This window comes from Amia ocellicauda, chromosome 6 (assembly GCF_036373705.1).
Source record: "Amia ocellicauda isolate fAmiCal2 chromosome 6, fAmiCal2.hap1, whole genome shotgun sequence".
NCBI lineage: Eukaryota > Metazoa > Chordata > Actinopteri > Amiiformes > Amiidae > Amia > Amia ocellicauda.
Window position 1 is genome coordinate 3521675 of NC_089855.1, and position 23896 is coordinate 3545570.

The following is a 23896-nucleotide window of genomic DNA, read 5'->3' on the forward strand; positions in this document are numbered from 1 at the left end:
TGGCTCACGCAGGCCAAGCTCCAGGACACAGAGAAGGCGGTGCTTCTCGATGTTCCTATCACCCCCAGCCAGACGTTTGGTGAGACGGTGGACGTCTCCATTGAGCGGTCAACTACAGCAAAGGAGACAGCTTCAAAGTATGCAGATCTCTAGCAGGCTAGGAGGCAGCCACAATAGCACCAGTGAAGCTATTAACAGCCCAATGGGCAGTGGCCGAGACCAGCGAAGCCTCCTCCGAGGCCACAACAGACCAGTGGCCCGCAGCCTGAACAATGCCATCGAAGCCAGCCGCAGGGGAGGGGTAAGAATAGGCTCTCCGCTGTAGACCTAAGGGCCGAGGAGACCCCCAGCAGCCCCCTACGAAGCCGCAGGGGCATCCCTGAAGGATTCCACTCCAGTCCCTCCAATTCCACTCTGCCCCACCACCCCTTCAGGGGGGTGCTGACCACTACTGTCGGATACCCCGAACGGGTCGAAAGCTCTGTCACAGGAAATGTGATGCGGGAGAAAACGAACGATACGACTAGTGACCGCAGCGGACTCTTGAGCAGGGTTCTACTTGGGATACTTCCTAGTGGATATAACCTATTGTTATTCACCACAGCAAAGCAGCGCAAGTAAGGCAATGGCCGTGGTGGTGCTACAGTTTAAAACATTTGTGAAGCAAAGAATAAAAACATGTACAATAAAAAACATGACCTAATTTCTGTGTTCTGTCTTATTATTATGCATTGGTTTATATCAACATATAATAAAAGCAGGTAATTTAGGGGATGTCAATTTGATATCACTGTTGATATCAATCTAATTTTCATTTTTGACTGTCATGTGATATCGTTTTGACACACATCATTGACATCAATTTGATATCTGATTGGTATGTGCCCACTGGGTAAGGACTGGTTTAATAAATGCGTCCATAAACACCATGACTGAAACGTGCACACTTAAATTATAACCTGGTATATTGTAGCTGTTGTTACTGTATGATTAATTGTGAAGTATTCTGTTTCAACTGTAACTTGCCTTGGTTAGGAATGTCTGCTAAGTTAATTACAAATAGTTTTGCAATTTAAAAGACATATCTACTAGCACATATATTGATGATAATAATAATAATAATAATAATAATAATAATAATAATAATAATAATAATAATAATAATAATAATACTAAATAGCAAATATTTATTAAAAAAACACGTACAATAAAAACATGTTTTTAAACCCCTTTGTTGAGGGATTTACAGAGGCATTGGGTTGGTCACTGCTCTGGAATGGACATAGAGAATCTAGAGAATGAGTTTTATTTGGCAACCCTGACAGTGTTCTTGGCATCGTGTGGAAGGACAGACTTGAGTCCAAAGTACCTCTGAGCTGCTGCCTTGATCTTCTCATTCCTTAAGCTGTAGATGATGGGGTTGACCAAGGGGGTGAGGAAGTAGTACACCGCACCGATGAAAATACGTCCAATGGGGGAAATGCTGTCCACTCTCAGCCCAATATACACCACAGCCTCAGAGACATAGTACAGCACCACCACCACTATGTGGGAGGAGCACATGTAGAAGGCCTTCTTCCGGCTCTCCATGGATCTCATTTTCACCACCGATATTATGATCCTGCAGTAGGACCACAACACAAAAAAAAAGGACACCCAAACACACCCCATGGCAATCAACAGGGCAAAATTCACCTGGGCTGTCACATCAGCACAGGCTAGAGACATTACAGTGGGGTAGTCACAGAAACAATGTAAGACATAGTTGGAGGTACAGAATGGCACTGAACTGGCCAGGACCACAGATACCAGGGGGACAAGGAAGCCCACTGCCCAGACTGTGGCCATCATCATGAAGCACAACCTGGTGCTGATGACAGCGTTATAATGCAGCGGCTTCACCACGGCCACGTACCGGTCGTAAGCCATAGCCGCCATGAGGAATACTTCAGTGGCACAGAAAGAAATGAAAAAGTACATCTGCAGAAAGCAGCCTGTGAAGGAGATGCTGTTGTGGCCCAGCAGCACCGCCAGCAGTTTGGGTGTGATGGTAATGGTCAGCAGCACATCCAGGACAGCCAGGTTCCACAGGAAGATGTACATGGGTGTGTGGAGCCGGGGGTCAAGGGACACCAGCACCACGATCAGCAGGTTCCCCAGGATGGTAGCCAGGAAGAGGAGGAGGAAGATGAAGAAGAGTATGGTGTAGTGCTCCTGCAGGCCTGGCACTCCCACAATGATGAACTGGGAAGCAGAGGGCAGGGAGGTGTTGGGGTCGCTCATGACTCAGCGCCACACGGGGTCTGTGAAGAGAGGATGGGCAGCTGGGAGGGCAGCGGGACACTGGCTTAGTTATGAAGACCTATTACCCGGCTTTTGAGAGTCAGCATTTTGTGACCATTTGCTCCCAGCAACTGTGCTGTGCTAACGAAATGAAAAATTCAAATTTCTTCAAACTGGACGCACACGGGTGAGTAAGCAATCAGGCTAAATTGCCAAAATACTGAAGTATCCCTTTAAGACATTAATAAAATGCTTTATTAATACTTAAACTTCTATTTATATACTGTACTGGTAAAAAGAATCATAGGATTGATCTACACAACTAGTTTAAATCTGTTGCATATCATTTCAAGCAATAGCCCTTCTTTATCTGTAATTTAGGTCTTTCACCTACAACATCTGATAATTTTTTTAACTTGTTCTCTCACTTCTCATGATGTATACGTTTATTTATTTATAGCTGAAAGCTTTTAAATTGCACATTAAACAAGGGTAAGGTTACATTGAAACATCTGCATGTTGCAACACGATGTTGCATAGCTTATCTATTTGTTTTGAAATTGTATAGCCTTCCCTTTTTCCCTCTAAAGTTTTACATTTTTGGATACTTTCGCAGAGAAGCTCATCTTCGTGGTTGGCGTGTCGTTGGTTAGACACATTCTTAATTCTTAATGGGTTCTTCAAACACAATTATTCATACAAGTAAACTAATAATACACATCAAATACACCTACAAGGGACGATCAGAATATTTAATTGTACTGAAATGTCATTGTATCGAAAGAGTACTCATTACTATTGACAATGGGTTAGACCTTAGACATATTTATATATTTTCCTTATTGTGAGATGTTTGTTTTAATGAGATGCTACCTGTATTTTATATTTATAAAATACAGGTAATGTGACCTAACATCTTGTCTGCATTCGGCTTTTACACTCCAGGATGTAGACCTCATACACCGATCAGCCATAACATTATGACCACTGACAGGTGAAGTGAACAACACTGATAATCTCGTTATCATGGCACCTGTCAGTGGGTGGGATAGATTAGACGGCAAGTGAACATTTTGTCCTCAAAGTTGATGTGTTAGAAGCAGGAAAAATGGGCAAGCATCAGGATCTGAGGTACTTTGACAAGGGCCAAATTGTGATGGCTAGACGACTGGGTCAGAGCATCTCCAAAACTGCAGCTCTTGTGGGGTGTTCCCGGTCTGCAGTGGTCAGTACCTATCAAAAGTGGTGCAAGGAAGGAAAAGCGGTGAACCAGTGACAGGGTCATGGGCGGCCAAGGCTCATTGATGCACGTGGGGAGCTACTGTAGCTCAAATGTAGCTGAAAAAGTGAATGCTGGTTCTGATAGAAAGGTGTCAGAACACACAGTGCATCACAGTTTGTTGCGTATGGGGCTGCGTAGCCGCAGACCAGTCAGGGTGCCCATGCTGACCCCTGTGCACTGCCGAAAGCGCCTACAATGGACACGTGAGCATCAGAACTGGACCACGGGGCAATGGAAGAAGGTGGCCTGGTCTGATGAATCACGAGTTCAAGGTGTTGACTTGGCCTCTCAATCCAATCGAGCATCTGTGGGATGTGCTGGAAAAACAAGTCCGATCCATGGAGGCCCCACCTCGCAACTTACAGGACTTAAAGGATCTGCTGCTAACGTCTTGGTGCCAGATACCACAGCACACCTTCAGAGGTCTAGTGGAGTCCATGCCTCGACGGGTCAGGGCTGTTTTGGTGGCAAAAGGGGGACCTACACAATATTAGGCAGGTGGTCATAATGTTATGGCTGATCGTTGTATATTGTATACACTTGTGTAAATTGAAATTTGTAAAATGTATTATGGTTTGAATTGCACTGTAATTTGTAAATTGGAATTTGTAATGTTTTATGCCTTGAACTGTACTGTATTGTTGCACTTTGTATTGCACTTATATCTTGTAAGTCACCCTGTATAAGGGCGTCTGCTAAGAGATAAATAATAATAATAATAATAATAATAATAATAATAATAATAATAATAATAATAATAATAATATGTCAAAAGTGAGAGAGTCTAAAATGCATAATGTAATGCTTAACATAGCTTCATGTGCTTTAATCTTTTTAAAGTTTGTACTTCCTAATGCTACCAATAAAAGATGGACATATTTAAGTAACATGAACAATATAATAATGACATATATTATTAGCATCATGATGTTCACTTTTTCTCCAATAAATTAAGAATGTGTTTTGTAACATCGGTGAATGTGGAGCTGCTGTACATTTTTCCTTGAATGGTTTTCCAATAGAGGATAATCTGTTTAATATAATAATGACATCAAGCGCTGTGCTTAGTGTACTTACATGATCATTATTACTCCTCCTCAATTTCTTAGCAGACACTTACAATTGTTACGAGATATCACATTATGTTTTACATAGCTGGGCATTTACTGAAACAATCTAAGTAAAGTTTCTTGCTCAAAGGTACAACAGCTGTGGCCCCCCACCTGGGATTGAGTTTACAACCCTGTGCTTCAGAGCCCAGGCCCTAACCACTACTCCACACATTATTGTTTTTTTTGTTATTAACCAATTTGACTTAACACAATCAATATCAACTTCACGTTAAGCCCAATATAGTTAACTACATTAAGTGCACCACACGCTTGGCTACAGGGCTTAACAAGATATATATGGTTTTAATATCACTTTAAACATAAGTCTTTGGTGTATCAGCCTGGATGGTATCAGTCATGTAAGTCTGGATATAAATGATTACCATTTATTTACAGTTAACCATGTTAAGCGATTTCTACATTAAGCATTTTAGACTCTTCCGTTAAAAGCTAATAATTCTTTTCACAATGTTGTGTATAGATCAATATATTTATACATAATTATTATTTAAATTGACTGTTTCAGTGCATGTTGGAATACTCCATATTATCAGGGTTCAATGACTACCTAAACAATACTATAACCTTAACAAATAGAAATTCTATTAAATCGTTACGGTCTTTCATCTTTGCAGCGTCACTATTACAGTTTGGTATCCAGGCCAGTTCGTTTTCACTTCCATGTAGTAAAAAAATATGAAACCAAATTACGAGAATAACCTCACTCTCAAGATCCTTCATTATTGTCATGTGAAAAACCCGACTATCTTTTAATGTCAGGCACACGACTCTTGACTTCCACAGCGTGTGACGTCATTTACCTGAGCAGAATCACGCAACCTGTACCAGGCCAGCTCAGCTTGGTTCCGGCTTCGTTCTGGGTCGGGTTGGTTGTGTCAGTGGAAAAGGGACAGAAGTAAACATTGAACAAGAAAAGAACCAGACATTATGTTGCTTTGATTTTAATCTGTGTTTTCAATTGTATAATACAATGCAAACTGTATAACAGGTGCTCATTGAATATATTTAAAATCATTTTTTAAAGCACATGAATCAAATATATTCCTATATTACTTTTACATGCACAGTTATTATTATTATTATTATTTATTATTATTATTATTATTATTATTATTATTATTATTATTATTATTATTATTATTATTATTTTGCATTTCACAGAGCAAAATAATGATTTTCATCAATAAATTATGCATTTCTTGAAAACATGAGGGTCAGATGTATTCACACCTATTCCTTTAAATAAAATTATACATATATATATATATATATATATATATATATATATATATATATATATATATAATTTAAAGGAATAGGAAAACATAATTCATTAATGTGATCTAAGTTATTATGAATATATTATAAACAGACTTCATTGAATAACATCAATTATCCATTGAGAAGGAATGGGATGAAACTAAATCTGAGTAATTCTGTGGTAGAATCTGGATTTAAAAGTATTTTAAAAGAAGTTCAAACCTTCAGAAGTCAGTTCGTGTCTGTGTCTCTCAGTGTGGAGTGACGCTCAGTGCCAGGTACCTGGGCTGTGTGTCTGTTCCCTTCAGCTCCAGTCACAGCTCTTCTGGACCAGACTCTTCACCTGTCGTTTTTTATGGGCGTCCTCTCGCGTTGACCCCAGAGGCTGCTGTCTGCAGTGCTACTGTCTTTATTAACCCTCAGAGAGACACAGAGAAGGGGAGCACCAAAGGGATCAGACTCACAGGGCTTATAGTGAGAAAAACACTTAGAAAACACTTTTATCAGTTCCTGGAGCATTTTGGTGGAAATAGGCTCCTGTGTGCAATCAGTCACTTGGCCCAAACCCTGTTTAGCCCAAGTACACTGCACACTGTAGAGACGCCCTCTTTACCTTTTCAATGAGACATGAGAGCCTTACTGTTGCTGTTTTTTGAAAGCTTTTCACACAATAGCCTGCTGCTGACGCAATTATTTCTGTCTATATATATACCCCTGCAGCCTCAGGGCCACGTGCGACACAGTTTCCCTGCTTCTTCTACACTGCCAGTGTACACTGTTGTATTCCTCGAGGCTTCAGGCGGAGAGCATGACTCCAACACACCTGGAGAGGAGACAGCAGCCCTCTCCAGAATTAATTTGGCAACCCCATTTGCTTGTTCTCTCACAGCTTTCACTCACTGACTTAAGAACTTAAGAACATACAGAACAGTTCCAGCTTGCTGGCGGTGTATGTGGTGGGATCTGCAGAGAACCATAAGGCATATTTTACCCCAGAGGTCATGCCAGAGATTGCTGGAGCTACCAACTTCATTGTGGAGCTCATGATGTATTTGTTGCGTGCATCTGGCCATTCACTGGTGACCCTAGTTGCTACCAAGCTCCAACTGTGGCTTTCTCACGACAGATTGCCTGAGAAGGACAAGCCACACCTCCTTGTTGCCCCTTTCACTCCTGGCTTAACTTTTGGTCCTGCATTTGTCCTTCCTGTTTGTATTTAGCAAATTAAGCCTCCAGAGCCTCTCTGTGTCACACTTTTTGCCCAACATTTGATACTGTATCATGTCAATAAGCCACTGGAGTTGATGGGTTTCCATCTGCATTTCCTTTGCCCTGTGCAGGCAGTACAATGTTATGTTGACACTCTATTTGTCAGACTGATCAACTCTATGCCATGCTGCCCTAGTTTTGGGGCCTGTCTCACTGGATTGTGGAGATGCTTGCCCTGGCTTAAGAGGCAGCTGGCCTCCGGGTACCAGAGCAGCTAGTGGCGCATCCCCACGTGGCATGGCTACTTCACGGGTGCTTTTTTGGGGGTTTTATCTGAGGTTTTACCTGAGGCTATCAATCAATCAATCAATCAATTTTTATTTGTATAGTGCCCTTTGCAGGGTAGCCACAGAGCACTTTACAGAGTGGTAAACACAAGTACAGCAAAATCAAAGAATACATAAATAATACAATAAAATAAATAAATATAGACCTTGAACAGTTGAGATGATCTAAAAGAAAGTTAACAAACATTAAATAAATAAACCATTAGGCACGGAGAAAAAAGAAACAAAAACTCCTATAGATGGCATGTAGAAGAAATTGAATCTCTGGGGGTGCACAGCTTAAGGCCTAGGCAAAATGGTTGCCTCCCCTCCAGGCAATGTAGTTGTTACAGCAGCAAGGAGATCAGGAAGCTCTTAACCGGTGCTGCTGGCCGTGGTCTTCCCTCTGGTGGGGGCCTCTCACCGACCCTCGGGGGCTATGCCACACATTTCTACCCATTTTTCAAGCTGGATGTGCTGAGAGCTGCTTCATCCCTGACAGTGCATGAGTTAGCTTCTGATAGACGGGCAGAGCAGGTTTGAGTTTCTCTGTGCTCATTTTCTGGACGAATGGGAGGGAGGGGTTAAGTTCCATGTAATCTCATATGGAACATTTTTCTATCCAAGCTGCCTATAGACAGTTTGTGTGTCACACAAACAGCACCTTCATTTTTCCTGTTTGTTTAAACAGTGACGCCCACACCAGAACTGTCTCTTTGCCATTTCACCTTGGGATCCTCAGGTTGTATCAAGCAAAGCTCTCTAATATTCTATTAATACACCTTGACCTAGCACTGAACGCGTTCCGGCTGCTCCTCACTCATGTGGCTCACTAATTTATATATAATGTGAGCCACCTCATGGATCAGCCTGTAAGATATTATTTGTTAGAATGTATTTTTCTATGGGAAATTCTCTTCTATCTGGTTCGGTAGAGGAAACAGACTTCCTTCCTTTTATCTAAGCTCACTGGTAGCCTCTGGTAGCCCCTGGTAACCTTATCTGTATGTTCAGAAGACCAAAAGGGACCTGTCCTCTTATTGACTCCTAGCCAAATTCGAAATGACCCCCACTTCTAAATTACTTTAGCATAAGGCACCCAAGTCATGGTGATGACAAAATGCTATTGGTTGGAAGGAAACTTTATAAAACTTCTTCATTCTTCAACGAGCAACAAGAAAGAGCTGGAGGGAGACAGAGAGAGGCACACCACTTCCTGCCTGACCAGACTGACCTAAAGCTGTCCTGCGAGAGGAGAAAGGAGAAACCGGGTATTATCTGTTTCTTACTGTAATCCAGCAGAAGCTTAATATTACTTATTTTCAGTAATATAATTGAATGATATTAGTTTCCTATTTTTGTCATAAACAAATGATTATTGCACATTAGTGACTTGACCGCATTTTGCCTCTAAAAAGAATCTTAAAAGAGAAACCAATTGACCTATGAGTTTTCAGTTCAACTATTTATTTAGATTGACTGAAAATCCAAGCATTCAAATTCTCTTACAAGCCACTAGTAGGAGCTTATGGGGGTCTGGAAGACGGCTGACCAGACCCAGCACACCTCATGGGATGGATCATTACTGGCCCTGGAATCAGCCTGCCCTAATTAAGGCATAATTGGGTTATAGGTTACAGACGTGAATACAGGTGTGTTTTGATTTCGTGTTTTTTTTTCCATTTATTTTGAGGAGAGACTGGGTGCAACTTTTAACCAGTTGTTTTATTATTATTATTATTATTATTATTATTATTATTATTATTATATGTTTTTTGGTAATGCTCCCTAGTTTTTGTCATTTAAAAAAGAGACAACTACAAAATAAAACCAGTCCCCATTCTTTCACTCCTGTGTTTGCCTCCACTGTGTTCTGCCCTGGAAGCTGTGCTTGCAGTCTGATAGCTCACAATATAAATATATATGTAAATTGATAAGGAATTATATAAGGCCTCCAAACAGGTATACTGCATGATACAATTAAGCAATGCTCTGTGGCAAAAATGCTGAGCAGGCCCAGTTGACCTCGAATTTGAATCATGATGGTCCCTTACCCCAAAGGGGTTATTTTGCAATTTCTGCAGGAGCTTCTGAATGAGGGCAGGTCCCCATCCACGCTCAAGGTGTACCTGGTGGCCAACTCCACATGGTACATACGGATTGATGGCAAGCCGGCTGGGTCCCACTTTTTGGCCTCGCAAGTTTTGGAAGGACTGCGCAGGCTTTGACCTGCTCACACTCTTTCCCTGCCTGCATGGTGCCCTGATGTAGTGCTGGAAGCAAATTCTGAGGCCCCATTCGAACCAGTACAATCAGCTGACCTAAAGATAGTGTAGCTGATGACGGCGTTTCTTCTGGCGATTACATCTGCCAAACGCATGAGGAAGTTACATGCCCTGTCTATATGCTTTGCGGGGGATGAGTCAGTTAGCAAGTGATTAGGCCTAGTAACATAGTATGATATCAATACAGAACGAAAGGTATCCTTGTTGAATTTGAACTGTAGCGGCAAGTGTAAAAACAGTCAATCAGACTCAGCTTTGTTTGTTTAATATTGTGTATTTGGCATCCAATCACTGATATTACTTTTTAAAATACATATCTAGTATCAAGGGCAGACTTACACCTGGTCACGTGAAGAAAATCTAATTGCAATATTATTTATTTGCTTTTTATTAAGTAAGGATCTGTATACAGGGTGTTTGTGTGTCAGTGTGAGAGTGTTTGTGTTTGTGTGTGGGTGTGTGTCTGTGAATGTGTGTGTCACTTAATACAATGTGATGCTGGTGCTTTGTTTTATATGTGGGGACATGAACACAGGGGGACGTTCTACATAAGTTGAACTGGTTGACCTACATGGCTGCATCCGCACCTGAGTTTATACAGGGAAACCAGCACACGTCATCTGGTTCTGTCTTTGCAAAACGTGTTTTTAAGTTTCCTTCCTTTTCTGTTGAAGGATTTACAGAGGCGTTAACTTGTAAATGGACATAAAGAATCCAGAGAATTTGTGTTATTTGGCAGCCCTGACAGTGTTCTTGGCACTGTGTGGAAATAAACATTTGATTATAATGTACCTCTGAGCTGCTGCCATTATCTTCTTATTCCTTAAGCTGTAGATGATGGGATTTACCAGGGGGGTGAGGAAGTAGTTAAGCCCACCAATGAAAATGCGACCAATGGGGGAAATGCTGTCGACTCTCAGCCCTATATACACCACAGCCGAGGAGACGTAGTACAGCACCACCAGCACTATGTGGGAGGAGCACATGTTGAAGGCCTTCTTACAGCTCTCCATGGATTTCATTTTCACCACCGCTATTATGATCCTGCAGTAGGTAAACAGCACAAACAGAAATGGCCCCCAGTCAACCACCATGGTGAGAAACAGGGCTAAATTCACCTGGGCTGTCACATCAGCGCAGGCTAGAGACAATACAGTGGGGTAGTCACAGAAACAATGTAAGACATAGTTGGAGGTACAGTATGGCACTGAACTGGCCAGGGCCACAGACACCACAGGGAGGAGGAAGCCCAGCAGCCAGACTGTGGACGTCATCCTTAGGCACACCTTGGTGCTGATGATGGTGTTGTAATGCAGGGGCTTCACCACAGCCACGTACCGGTCATAAGCCATGGCTGCCACGAGGAATATTTCTACAGTGGCAACTGAGATGATGAAGTACATCTGCAGGATGCAGCCTGCGATAGAGATGGTCCTGTAGTGGCCCCACAGCACTGCCAACAGCTTGGGTATCATGGCAGTTGTCAGCAGCACATCCAGGAGAGCCAGGTTCCACAGGAAGATGTACATGGGTGTGTGGAGCCGGATGTCCAGAGACACCAGCACCACGATCAGCAGGTTCCCCAGAATGGTGGCCAGGAATAGGAGGAGAAACATGAAGAAGAGTGTGGTGTAGTTCTCCTGAAGGCCTGGCATTCCCACAATAATGAAATAGGTGGCTGAGGGCAGTGAGGTGTTGGGGTTGCTCATGGCTCAGTGCTACACAGGATCTGTGAAGAGAAGAGGGGCACCTGGGAGGGCAGAGGGACACTGGCTCAGTTATGCATTTATTTTATTTAAGCAGTAAACAGCCAAGAAGTGTAAGTCTGGGAGGCACAACCAGCAGGAGACTGTGTGGGTCCTGGCCTGCTGGCCCCACTCCAGCCCAGGAGCCCATCCAACTGGGAAGACACTGGGAGAGTGTGTAGGAAGTGGGTACCAGCAGGCATTATCCCCAGTATCAGTACTGGATAGTTCCCAGCATATGCCTGCTGATGGCTCCCCTGCATCGGACAGCTGCAGCACCATGGAGAACAGCTAGAGGCAAAAAGGGGTAGCTGACTGCACTTCTCCTCATGACGAGGGAGGCTTACAGTGAGGGAAAAAAGTATTTGATCCCCTGCTTATTTTGTACGTTTTCCCACTGATAAAGAAATGATCAGTCTATAATTTTAATGGTAGGTGTATTTTAAAAGTGAGAGACAGAATAACAGCAAAAAAATCCAGAAAAACGCATTTCAAAAAAGTTATAAATTGATTTGCATGTTAATGAGGGAAATAAGTATTTGATCCCCTATCAATCAGCAAGATTTCTGGCTCCCAGGTGTCTTTTATACAGGTAAGGAGCTGAGATTAGGAGCACTCTCTTAAAGGGAGTGCTCCTAATCTCAGCTCGTTACCTGTATAAAAGACACCTGTCCACAGAAGCAATCAATCAATCAGATTCCAAGACCTTCGCCAAGCAGCTTGGTGAGAAGGTGACAACAGTTGGTGCGATTATTCGCAAATGGAAGAAACACAAAATAACTGTCAGTCTCCCTCGGTCTGGGGCTCCATGCAAGATCTCACCTCGTGGAGTTTCAATGATCATGAGAATGGTGAGGAATCAGCCCAGAGCTACACGGGAGGATCTTGTTAATGATCTCAAGGCAGCTGGGACCATAGTCACCAAGAAAACAATTGGTAACACACTACGCCGTGAAGGACTGAAATCCTGCAGCGCCCGCAAAGCCCCCCTGCTCAAGTAAGCACATGTACAGGCCCGTCTGAAGTTTGCCAATGAACATCTGAATGATTCAGAGGAGAACTGGGTGAAAGTGGTCTCAGATGAGACCAAAATCAAAATCAAGCTCTTTGGCATCAACTAAACTCAACTTGGAGGAGGAGGAATGACCATCCACACCGTCAAACATGGAGGTGGAAACATTATGCTTTGGGGGGGTTTTTCTGCTAAGGGGACAGGACAACTGCACCGCATCAAAGGGACGATGGATGGGGCCATGTACCGTCAAATCTTGGGTGAGAACCTCCTTCCCTCAGCCAGGGCATTGAAAATGGGTCGTGGATGGGTATTCCAGCATGACAATGACCCAAAACACACAGCCAAGGCAACAAAGGAGTGGCTCAAGAAGAAGCACATTATGGTCCTGGAGTGGCCTAGCCAGTCTCCAGACCTTAATCCCATAGAAAATCTGTGGAGGGAGCTGAAGGTTCGAGTTGCCAAACGTCAGCCTCGAAACCTTAATGACTTTGAGAGGATCTGCAAAGAGGTGTGGGACAAAATCCCTCCTGAGATGTGTGCAAACCTGGAGGCCAACTACAAGAAACGTGTGACCTCTGTGATTGCCAACAAGGGTTTTGCCACCAAGTACTAAGTCGAAGGGGTCAAATACTTATTTACCTCATTAACATGCAAATCAATTTATACGTTTTTTAAAATGCATTTTTCTGGATTTTTTTGTTGTTATTCTATCTCTCATTGTTAAAATACACCTACCATTAAAATTATAGACTGATCATTTCTTTGTCAGTGGGCAAACGTACAAAATCAGCAAGGGATCAAATACTTTTTCCCCCACTGTATATAAGAGCCCTGCTCTCTCCCTGGCAGTTGGGTTCAGCTCTGCTGCTGTACAAAGCTAGTGCTGGCTAACCTGGAGCTCCCTTTTCACAGCCTCTGATGACTCCACCTGGGAGGAGCTCTATATCTGGTCAGAACCACCAGCTGTTCAATAACCTGCCCCCTCAGGAGGGAACTCAACTGGAAAGAAGACACCCTCTTCACACCCCCAATAAGCCCTGAAGGCAAAGATGCCTACTTTAATTGCAAACAGTTTCTTGTTTATCCTGCACTGCCAGGCGCACCCACCTGGCTCACACAAGAAAAAAAAAAAAAAAAAGACCTGCTATTACTTTGATTTCAATCTCTCTTTTCAATTGTATAACAAAATGTATGACAAGTGGTCATTAAAAATAATAATCTTCAACTATTGCTTTTACATGTGAAATAATAATTTAAAGTTAAATGAATGTAATTGAAGTTCCCATGTCCCAATATACTGTATATACAGTGGCATCCAGATTCATTCATAGCCCTGAATAAATAGGAACAAAAAACTTAATATCAAAGAAAGATTTATGGATTGCATTATGTGTTCTGGTGAAGAAAGTCTAAGAATGTGATACTGTAATCTTATTGCATTGCACACAGCAAAGTCATTTTAGTCATTAATAATAATAATAATAATAATAATAATAATAATAATAATAATAATAATAATAATAATAATAATAATGTAATTCCAGATAACATGAGGGTCAAATTTATTTAAACCTCTAAGTGTTCTTTAAAGTCCAACAATAACATCTACAAAAACATTCTGCTCTGTTGAAGTTCAGTCGGATCTTCTGGAACTATATAGTGACCTCCTGAAAGTTTCCTGTATTAAAGTAAGTTATTCAGGAATTAATAAATCTGGAGGACACTGTTACTGTTTGTGAATGTATTTTGCTAACAAATATATATGTATTAAAATGAAAAATATTACATTTTAGGGTTTAAAATATATGTTTACAAGTCTATTTACAAACATATTGATATATACAATATATCTTGCATATAGAAAAATATAAATAATGAATGTGATGTAATTGATTTATGACACATATATTAGAAAAATATTTAGAAAGCATTGTACTGGTGAAAATCTGCCAAGGATATAATTGGAGTGTCATTGAATATCATCACTTAAGATCTTGACATGTAATGGGATAAAACTAAATCTAATTATGTGGTAGAATATGGATTTAAAACATATTTTAAAAGAAGTTCAAACCTCCAGAAGTCAGTTCGTGGCTGTGGTCTGTGGCTCTCAGTGTGGAGTGACGTTCAGTGCCAGGTACCTGGGCTGTGTGTCTGTTCACTTCACTCTTCAGCTCCAGTCACAGCTCTTCTGGACCAGACTCTTCACCTGTCGGTTTTTATGGGCGTCCTCTCGCGCTGACCCCAGAGGCTGCTTTCTGCAGTGCTGCAGTCTTTATTAACCCTCAGAGAGACACAGAGAAGGGGAGCACCAAAGGGAACAGACTACAAGGTGTATGAAGAACCCAGTCTGGATGCATAGATGATCAATGTATTTATTTAACATGCCAGACCTGGAAGGGCCCCAACATGGAAGCACTCTACCTCTGCAGAGACTTACTGAACAGCAGAAGTGGACAGCCTTTTATACATTGCAGGGCATGTGGGTCTGTGGCCAAGGTCTATCACTGGGGGTTTGCCAGAGTGTTATCTTGAAGTCAGATTTCTGACCCTTGTAATGTTCATGGTAGTCTTCCTCGGAAGAGGTGTGGGATCCAAAGAACAGATGTCTTCCTTTGATATACTAGGAAAGGTCCGATCCCACGGTCGTCATTTAACAACTGTCAATCGCTCATTAACAAAAACAGTTCCTGCCTATCTGGAGAAAAGATTAAGTCCACAAACAGACTTTTAACAAACAGCTGTGGGCCCTCTCTCTCTCTGCAGTTTGATCCTTTCTATTATTGTCAGGAATGTCCAGAGGGTATGCCCTGAACAAGCATAATACATTGACTTTGCTTGGTCTGCATATTATTATTAATATAAAACATAATACAGTTTATATAAAACATTAATAACGACTCTTCAGCATCTTGGTGGGAATTCAGAGTCTGACATTCAAAGGCAGCAGGATCAAGCACAACAAAACCATCAATCATAAGAAAAAACAATTTAAAAACCGTGAGCTTGAAAATACAAACTGATTTTTTGTTTTTTTTGAGAGTGTATTAAGTAATAATGATACTTATATTGTACAATGGTTTTTGGATGTCTACATTATGCTGACATGTTTTCTTCACTTTTTAAACACAAGAGAAGAGAAGCACAGGCAGTAAACAGCAAAGTAAAGGTATTGTCACGTTTCCCACCAGCCGCTGAAGCAGTGTGTGACAGGTGGGCATTGTGAGTGTGAATGAAGTAAATCGAAGGAATTTGAAGTAATTTGATTACATTTGAATCTTTAAATTGTGTGACTGATAAAAATAATATATATCTTAATAAGATAATTTCCTTATACAATTTTATACTTAAAACCCATCCATCTTTTAAACTGCTTATCCTGGTGAGGGTGACAGGGAAACCAGAGCTGATCCCAGCAGGCATAGGGCACAAGGCAGGAATACACCCAGGATGGGACACCAGGCCATCACTGGGCAACACACATACCTACAGGGCAATTTAGAGAAGCTAATTAACCTAACCTGCATGTCTTTGGACAGTGGGAGGAAACCAGAGTGCCTAGAGGAAACCCACACAGACACAAGGAGAACATGCAAACTCCACATAGACAGGCACCCCAATCCAAGACTGGAACCTGGGACTGCTGGAGCTGTGAGGCAGCAGCAGCAAACCACCACACCACCATTTAAAACCTGTTAAGGTATAACTTGATTGCCAGTCAAAACCCTTCAGGTACATGTGGATCGCTTCCCAAGTGTATCACAACAACAGTAGGAACCCTTCAGTGCATTAAGAGCCCGGGAAGTAAAGTCACCGACACAATGCCAGATCGTTTGTCTTCAGTTTATTTTTGCAACACACACTTTTATACATGTCAGAAATCTGATTGCCAAGGGTTCCGGGGCAGGTACATACAGATATTACAAACATATTACAGATCTAGTTGCTAGGCAGACATGAAATGTGTTCGATATCATAATTCATAACACACTTTTCAGTTGACACATCTGCACGGTTTGTCTAGTAGTAGATGACGTGGGACTCTATCTTATTTCTGGTTTGTCAGAAGAGCAGCATGTACACTCACCTAAAGGATTATTAGGAACACCTGTTCAATTTCTCATTAATGCAATTATCTAACCAACCAATCACATGGCAGTTGCTTCAATGCATTTAGGGGTGTGGTCCTGGTCAAGACAATCTCCTGAACTCCAAACTGAATGTCTGAATGGGAAAGAAAGGTGATTAAAGCAATTTTGAGCGTGGCATGGTTGTTGGTGCCAGACGGGCCGGTCTGAGTATTTCACAATCTGCTCAGTTACTGGGATTTTCACCCACAACCATTTCTAGGGTTTACAAAGAATGGTGTGAAAAGGGAAAAACATCCAGTATGCGGCAATCCTGTGGGCGAAAATGCCTTGTTGATGCTAGAGGTCAGAGGAGAATGGGCCGACTGATTCAAGCTGATAGAAGAGCAACTTTGACTGAAATAACCACTCGTTACAACCGAGGTATGCAGCAAAGCATTTGTGAAGCCACAACATGTACAACCTTGAGGCGGATGGGCTACAACAGCAGAAGACCCCACCGGGTACCACTCATCTCCACTACAATTAGGAAAAAGAGGCTACAATTTGCACAAGCTCACCAAAATTGGACAGTTGAAGACTGGAAAAATGTTGCCTGGTCTGATGAGTCTCGATTTCTGTTGAGACATTCAGATGGTAGAGTCTAATAATAAACATAATGAGAACATGGATCCATCATGCCTTGTTACCACTGTGCAGGCTGGTGGTGGTGGTGTAATGGTGTGGGGGATGTTTTCTTGGCACACTTTAGGCCCCTTAGTGCCAATTGGGCATCGTTTAAATGCCACGGCCTACCTGAGCATTGTTTCTGACCATGTCCATCCCTTTATGACCACCATGTACCCATCCTCTGATGGCTACTTCCAGCAGGATAATGCACCATGTCACAAAGGTCGAATCATTTCAAATTGGTTTCTTGAACATGACAATGAGTTCACTGTACTAAACTGGCCCCCACAGTCACCAGATCTCAACCCAATAGAGCATCTTTGGGATGTGGTGGAACGGGAGCTTCGTGCCCTGGATGTGCATCCCACAAATCTCCATCAACTGCAAGATGCTATCCTATCAATATGGGCCAACATTTCTAAAGAATGCTTTCAGCACCTTGTTGAATCAATGCCACGTAGAATTAAGGCAGTTCTGAAGGCGAAAGGGGGTCAAACACAGTATTAGTATGGTGTTCCTAATAATCCTTTAGGTGAGTGTATATTGTTTATGTTATTAGCTCTGAGCTGTTCCTCAAAATATAATATAAATATAGGGAGTTTGTGGTTTGACATTTCCAAGATAGAGTCGAGAAGACCGTGAGTGTCTAGACTTTCACAGAAATAGTTATGCGCGAGTATGTTATTTATGATATTTCTGCAATAATTACAAATTTCAGCCCCACCTGCCACGGCAACATTTCCAGTGAGATATGACAATGTTAAGTCTGCAACTTCTGTTAAAGGCTAATCCTACAATAAGAATACAATACAATGAGTTACATGGTTACAGTAGGTTAAATAATCAGTATGCCCACCAAACTTAATTATCCCCAACAGTTAGTATATGAATATGTTATATAAAAATCCTTACAAAACCCCTACTGTTAAAAATAATTAAAAGGCCTTGATTTAGGAAATGATTAGTTCAATTAAGGGTTCCATTAAGTAATTGGGAACTTGGTTGGAACAAAAACCAGCAGGGTGGGGGTCCTCCAGGCCAGGATTGGGAATCACTGCTGCATACCATAGGGGATCTGAAGTGGCAGAAGTTGTTGCAAGCTAATATTCTGTCATACAAACATAACACAGACATGAAAGCATTTATCATTTAAAAATAAAAGTGAAGACTGTAGTTTTATCTCATTGACTCCTTGATGTGACGAAGGTCCACAGTTAGGGTTGAGGACCCAGGTGCGGAAAAAAGGTCAGACTTGTAAGGGGTCGAGAGCCAGCAAAGGGAACAATGTAGACCATACAAGAATCATAGTTGGGATTTCAAGCAGAAGGTCAGGCGATCAGGTGTACAAAGCAGGGAATCCCGGAGTCGACGAACATGGAAATCAGGCACAGGTCAAACACAGAGGAGGTAAACTAGAAATGGTTCCACCACTCAAGTGAGCAGTGAGGGTCTGCAGTCCAGTGCAGGGAACTGGGACACTGGGGCATTCATGGGAAAAGTAGCCTTTTACAGACACTGTAGGATACAGACAAATGGACACCCACAGACTCCACACACATACTCAAACTGCTGTTGACACAAAGTTAAACAAGGACTGGATTTCTCAGAAAATGTTGACTCTCTTGCCCATCGCAAATTACAAACCAAAGCAGCTTTTCTTTGAAAAAATATCTGGTTGTTATTTGCAGTTAGCAGGTGATTGGGCTCTAAATTAATGAGATTGATAATGAGGTTATTTAAAATATTTAAAACCATTTAAGATTATATAATATCTATGATCAATACAGAAAGAGAGACATATCCATGTTATTTTTTTTAATGTTTTGAATTATAGCTGCAAGTGTACAAATATTCATGCAGACTCAGCTTTGTTTGTGTAGTATTGTGTATTTGACATCCAGTAGCTGTGGTATATAATATTATAAACTTAGATTTTCAGAAAGCTTTTGACAAGATTCTGCACCAAAGACTGATCCTCAAATTGGAAGCTGTAGGCATTCAGAGTAGATGGATTATGAACTGGTTGATGTCTAGGAAACAGAGGGTGTCGATTAGAGGAGTCGCTTCTAACTGGAGTGAGGTGGTTAGTGGAGTTCCACAGGGATCAGTACTAGGGTCTGTGCTTTTTCTAATCTATATTAATGATCTGGACTCTGGGATAGTTAGCAAACTTGTCAAATCTGCAGATGATACTAAAATAGGTGGCTCAGCAGATACAATCTCGGCAGCACAGGTTATTCAAAGGGACATTGATGATATTCAGGGCCGACACCTGGCAGATGAAATGTGATGTGGACAAGTGCAAGGTATTACATGCAGGTAATACAAATGTCCAATATAATTACACTATGGGAGTAATAGAACTGGAAGAAGTAATGCATGAGAAAGACCTAGGAGACCGATGTGGACTCAATGCTAGGGTGGATATATTGTCAAAAGTGTAGAATGTAAAACAAGGGCAGTAATGTTAAGACTGTACAATGCAATAGTTAGTGGAATACTGTGTACAGTTCTGGGCTCCACACTTATTCCAGGTTTGGAGAGAATGTCCTACTGAGAGACTGAGGGAACTGAACCTCTTCACCCAGGAACAGAGGAGACTACACAAGGATTTGATTCAAGTCTTCAAAATCAAAAAGGCATTGACCACATCAAACCAGAGGAGCTTTTCCAGATCTGCAGGGACACACGCACCCGGGGACACAAATGGAAATTGGTCTTCAAGGCATTCAAGAGGGAAATCAGGAGACACTTCTTCACACAGAGAGGCGTCACAATCTGAACAAACTCCCCAGTGGTTGTGGTTGAAGCTGACAATTTGGGAACATTCAAAAACAGACTGGATAGGATCATTGGATCACTTAGAGGCGAATGGCCTCCTCTCATTTGTAAACTTTCTTATGTTCTTATGTTTGTATTAATATTTTAAATACATCTCCTCCAGTATCAAGGGCAGATTTACACCTGGTCAAGTGGAAGAAAATATCTGCATGTTATTTGTTTGGTTTTACTTAATTAAGGATCTGCATATGTGTGTGTCACTTAATACAATGTGATGCGTAGGCTTTGTTTCATATGTGAGGCCTGTTTAACACAGGTGGACTTTAACACAGGTCAAACTACACGGCTGCATCTGCCTTTGAGTATATACAGGAAAACCACCACATGTCATCTGGTTATGTCTTTGCAAAATATGTATTTCAGTCTCCCTCCTTTTTTGTTGAGGGATTTGAATTGGTCCCTGTTCCGGAATGAACATAGAGAATCAAGTGAATGTGTTTTATTCGTCACCCCTGACACTGTTCTTGGCACCGTGTGGAAAGAAAGACTTGAGTCCAAAGTACCTCTGAACTGCTGCCTTGATCTTCTCATTCCTTAAGCTGTAGATGATTGGGTTGACAAGGGGGGTGAGGAAGTAGTTCAACCCACCGATGAAAACACGCCCATCAGGGGAAATGCTGTCCACTTTCAGTCCTATATACTCCACAATAGTGGAGATGTAGTACAGCACCACCAATACTACGTGGGAGGAGCACATGTAGAAGGCCTTTTTCCGGCTCTCCACGGTTTTCATTTTCACCACTGATAATATGATCCTGCAGTAGGACCACAGCACAAACAGAAAAGGCACCCAAACACACCCCATGGCAAGCAACAGGGTGAAATTCACCTGGGCCGTTACGTCAGTGCAGGCTAGAGACATTATAGAGGGGTATTCACAGACAATGTGCAAGACATGGTTGGAGGCACAGAATGACACTGAACTGGCCAGGACCACAGACAACACGGGGAGGAGGAAGCCCAGTGCCCAGACTGTGGACGTCATTGTGAGGCACACCCTGGTGTTGATGATGGAGTTGTAATGCAGCGGCTTCACCACGGCCACGTACCGGTCGTAAGCCATGGCCGCCACAAGGAAAACTTCAGTGGCACTGATAGAAATGTAAAAGTACATCTGCAGGAAGCAGCCAGCAAATGAGATGGTCCTGTTGTGGCCCAGCAGCACCACCAGCAGCTTGGGTATGATGGTGGTTGTCAGCAGTACATCCAGGAGAGCCAGGTTCCACAGGAAGAAGTACATGGGTGTGCGGAGCCTGGAGTCCAGGGACACCAGCACCAGTATGAGCAGGTTCCCCAGGAATGTGGCCAGGAAGAGGAGGAGGAAGATGAAGAAAAGTGTTGTATAGTGCTCCTGCAAGCCAGGCATTCCCACTATGATGAACTGGGAGACAGAGGGCAGGGAGGTGTTGGTGTCACTCATGGCTCAGTGCCACACAGGGTCTGTGAAGAGAAGAGGGGCAGCTGGGAGGACACTGGCTCAATTTTCAATTGCATAATTTAATGTAACCTGTATAACACGTCGTCATTAAATATATTTCATTTTAAAAGCACATAAATCAAGTATCTTCATATGTTGCTTTTTTTCACTTAATTATTAAGTGATGTTAATATAATTGAAGGTTCCCATGTCCCAATATTCTGTGTATACCATGCAGTCTAGATTCATTCATAGCCTTGAATAAATAGGTACAAAGGAAACTATATCAAAGAAAGATTAACGATTGCATTGTGTCCTGCTGAAAAAAGTCTAAGAATGTTATACTGTAATCTTATTGCACTGCACAGAGCAAATAAATGATTGTCATCAAGAAGTAATTTAATTCCAGAAAATGTGAGGGTCAGATTTATTCATACCTGTAAGTGTTCTTTAAATAACAATCAACAAAAAACAAATCTACAAAAAAATACTGCTCTTGGGAAGTTCAATGAGATCTTCTGGAACTATATAGAGACCACCTGAAGGTTTCTTGTATTAAAGGAAGTTATTCAGGAATTAACCAATCTGGAGGGCACTGTACATGTTTGCAAATGTATCTATTCATGAAAATATACAGTTAGGTCCATAAATATTTGGACAAGGACACACTTTTGATCATTTTGGCTCCGTACGCCACCACAATAGATTTGAAAGGAAACAATATATGCTTTAAGTGTAGACTTTCATCTTTAATTTGAAGTTAGTTACATCCAAATTGGGTGAACAGTGTAAGAATTACACCCATTGCACCAGCAATGTTAGTTGAGATGACGTAATTTTAGATTTTGCTTTAAATGCAATGTTAAAATGTGGAGGGTGGATCCAGACAATCGATTTTGACCAAGAAAAAAATATATATTTATACTTATAATATACACTCACCTAAAGGATTATTAGGAACACCATACTAATACTGTGTTTGACCCCCTTTCGCCTTCAGAACTGCCTTAATTCTACGTGGCATTGATTCAACAAGGTGCTGAAAGCATTCTTTAGAAATGTTGGCCCATATTGATAGGATAGCATCTTGCAGTTGATGGAGATTTGTGGGATGCACATCCAGGGCACGAAGCTCCCGTTCCACCACATCCCAAAGATGCTCTATTGGGTTGAGATCTGGTGACTGTGGGGGCCAGTTTAGTACAGTGAACTCATTGTCATGTTCAAGAAACCAATTTGAAATGATTTGACCTTTGTGACATGGTGCATTATCCTGCTGGAAGTAGCCATCAGAGGATGGGTACATGGTGGTCATAAAGGGATGGACATGGTCAGAAACAATGCTCAGGTAGGCCGTGACATTTAAACGATGCCCAATTGGCACTAAGGGGCCTAAAGTGTGCCAAGAAAACATCCCCCACACCATTACACCACCACCACCAGCCTGCACAGTGGTAACAAGGCATGATGGATCCATGTTCTCATTCTGTTTACGCCAAATTCTGACTCTACCATCTGAATGTCTCAACAGAAATCGAGACTCATCAGACCAGGCAACATTTTTCCAGTCTTCAACTGTCTAATTTTGGTGAGCTTGTGCAAATTGTAGCCTCTTTTTCCTATTTGTAGTGGAGATGAGTGGTACCCGGTGGGGTCTTCTGCTGTTGTAGCCCATCCGCCTCAAGGTTGTACGTGTTGTGGCTTCACAAATGCTTTGCTGCATACCTCGGTTGTAACGAGTGGTTATTTCAGTCAAAGTGATTCAAGCTGATAGAAGAGCAAGTCGGCCCATTCTCCTCTGACCTCTAGCATCAACAAGGCATTTTTGCCCACAGGACTGCCGCATACTGGATGTTTTTCCCTTTTCACACCATTCTTTGTAAACCCTAGAAATGGTTGTGCGTGAAAATCCCAGTAACTGAGCAGATTGTGAAATACTCAGACCGGCCCGTCTGGCACCAACAACCATGCCACGCTCAAAATTGCTTTAATCACCTTTCTTTCCCATTCAGACATTCAGTTTGGAGTTCAGGAGATTGTCTTGACCAGGACCACACCCCTAAATGCATTGAAGCAACTGTCATGTGATTGGTTGGTTAGATAATTGCATTAATGAGAAATTGAACAGGTGTTCCTAATAATCCTTTAGGTGAGTGTATAGTTAAATATACTATTTACAAAAAGTATGAAATCTGACAAACAAATTACAGTAAAGGGAGACACTTACTCTTAAACTGTAAACCTAAACAGTAGAGTCCCTATTAGAAGGGATCATGAAAACAGTAAACCATTTACTGTAAAAAAAATTATAGAAAGCAGGGAGAAGATTTCTATACAAGCGCT

General features: G+C 41.8%; 3 protein-coding genes across 3 annotated transcripts; all 3 read right to left on the reverse strand.

Annotated features, from left to right (window-relative positions):
* Positions 1 to 357: 357 nt before the first annotated feature.
* Positions 358 to 2283, reverse strand: LOC136751692 (olfactory receptor 2AT4-like). The gene is made up of 3 exons (XM_066707485.1): positions 1865 to 2283; positions 1370 to 1621; positions 358 to 481 (listed from the first exon to the last, which is right to left on the reverse strand). Exons 1-3 carry the CDS (start codon positions 2281 to 2283, stop codon positions 358 to 360), a joined length of 795 nt encoding a protein of 264 aa, XP_066563582.1.
* Positions 2284 to 10506: 8223 nt separating this feature from the next.
* On the reverse strand, positions 10507 to 11487 carry LOC136751693 (olfactory receptor 6N2-like). The gene has a single exon (XM_066707486.1). The coding sequence runs from the start codon at positions 11485 to 11487 to the stop codon at positions 10507 to 10509; it is 981 nt and encodes a 326-aa protein (XP_066563583.1).
* Positions 11488 to 20575: 9088 nt separating this feature from the next.
* LOC136751694 (olfactory receptor 6N2-like) lies at positions 20576 to 21556 on the reverse strand. The gene has a single exon (XM_066707487.1). The coding sequence runs from the start codon at positions 21554 to 21556 to the stop codon at positions 20576 to 20578; it is 981 nt and encodes a 326-aa protein (XP_066563584.1).
* Between the last annotated feature and the right edge of the window lie 2340 nt (positions 21557 to 23896).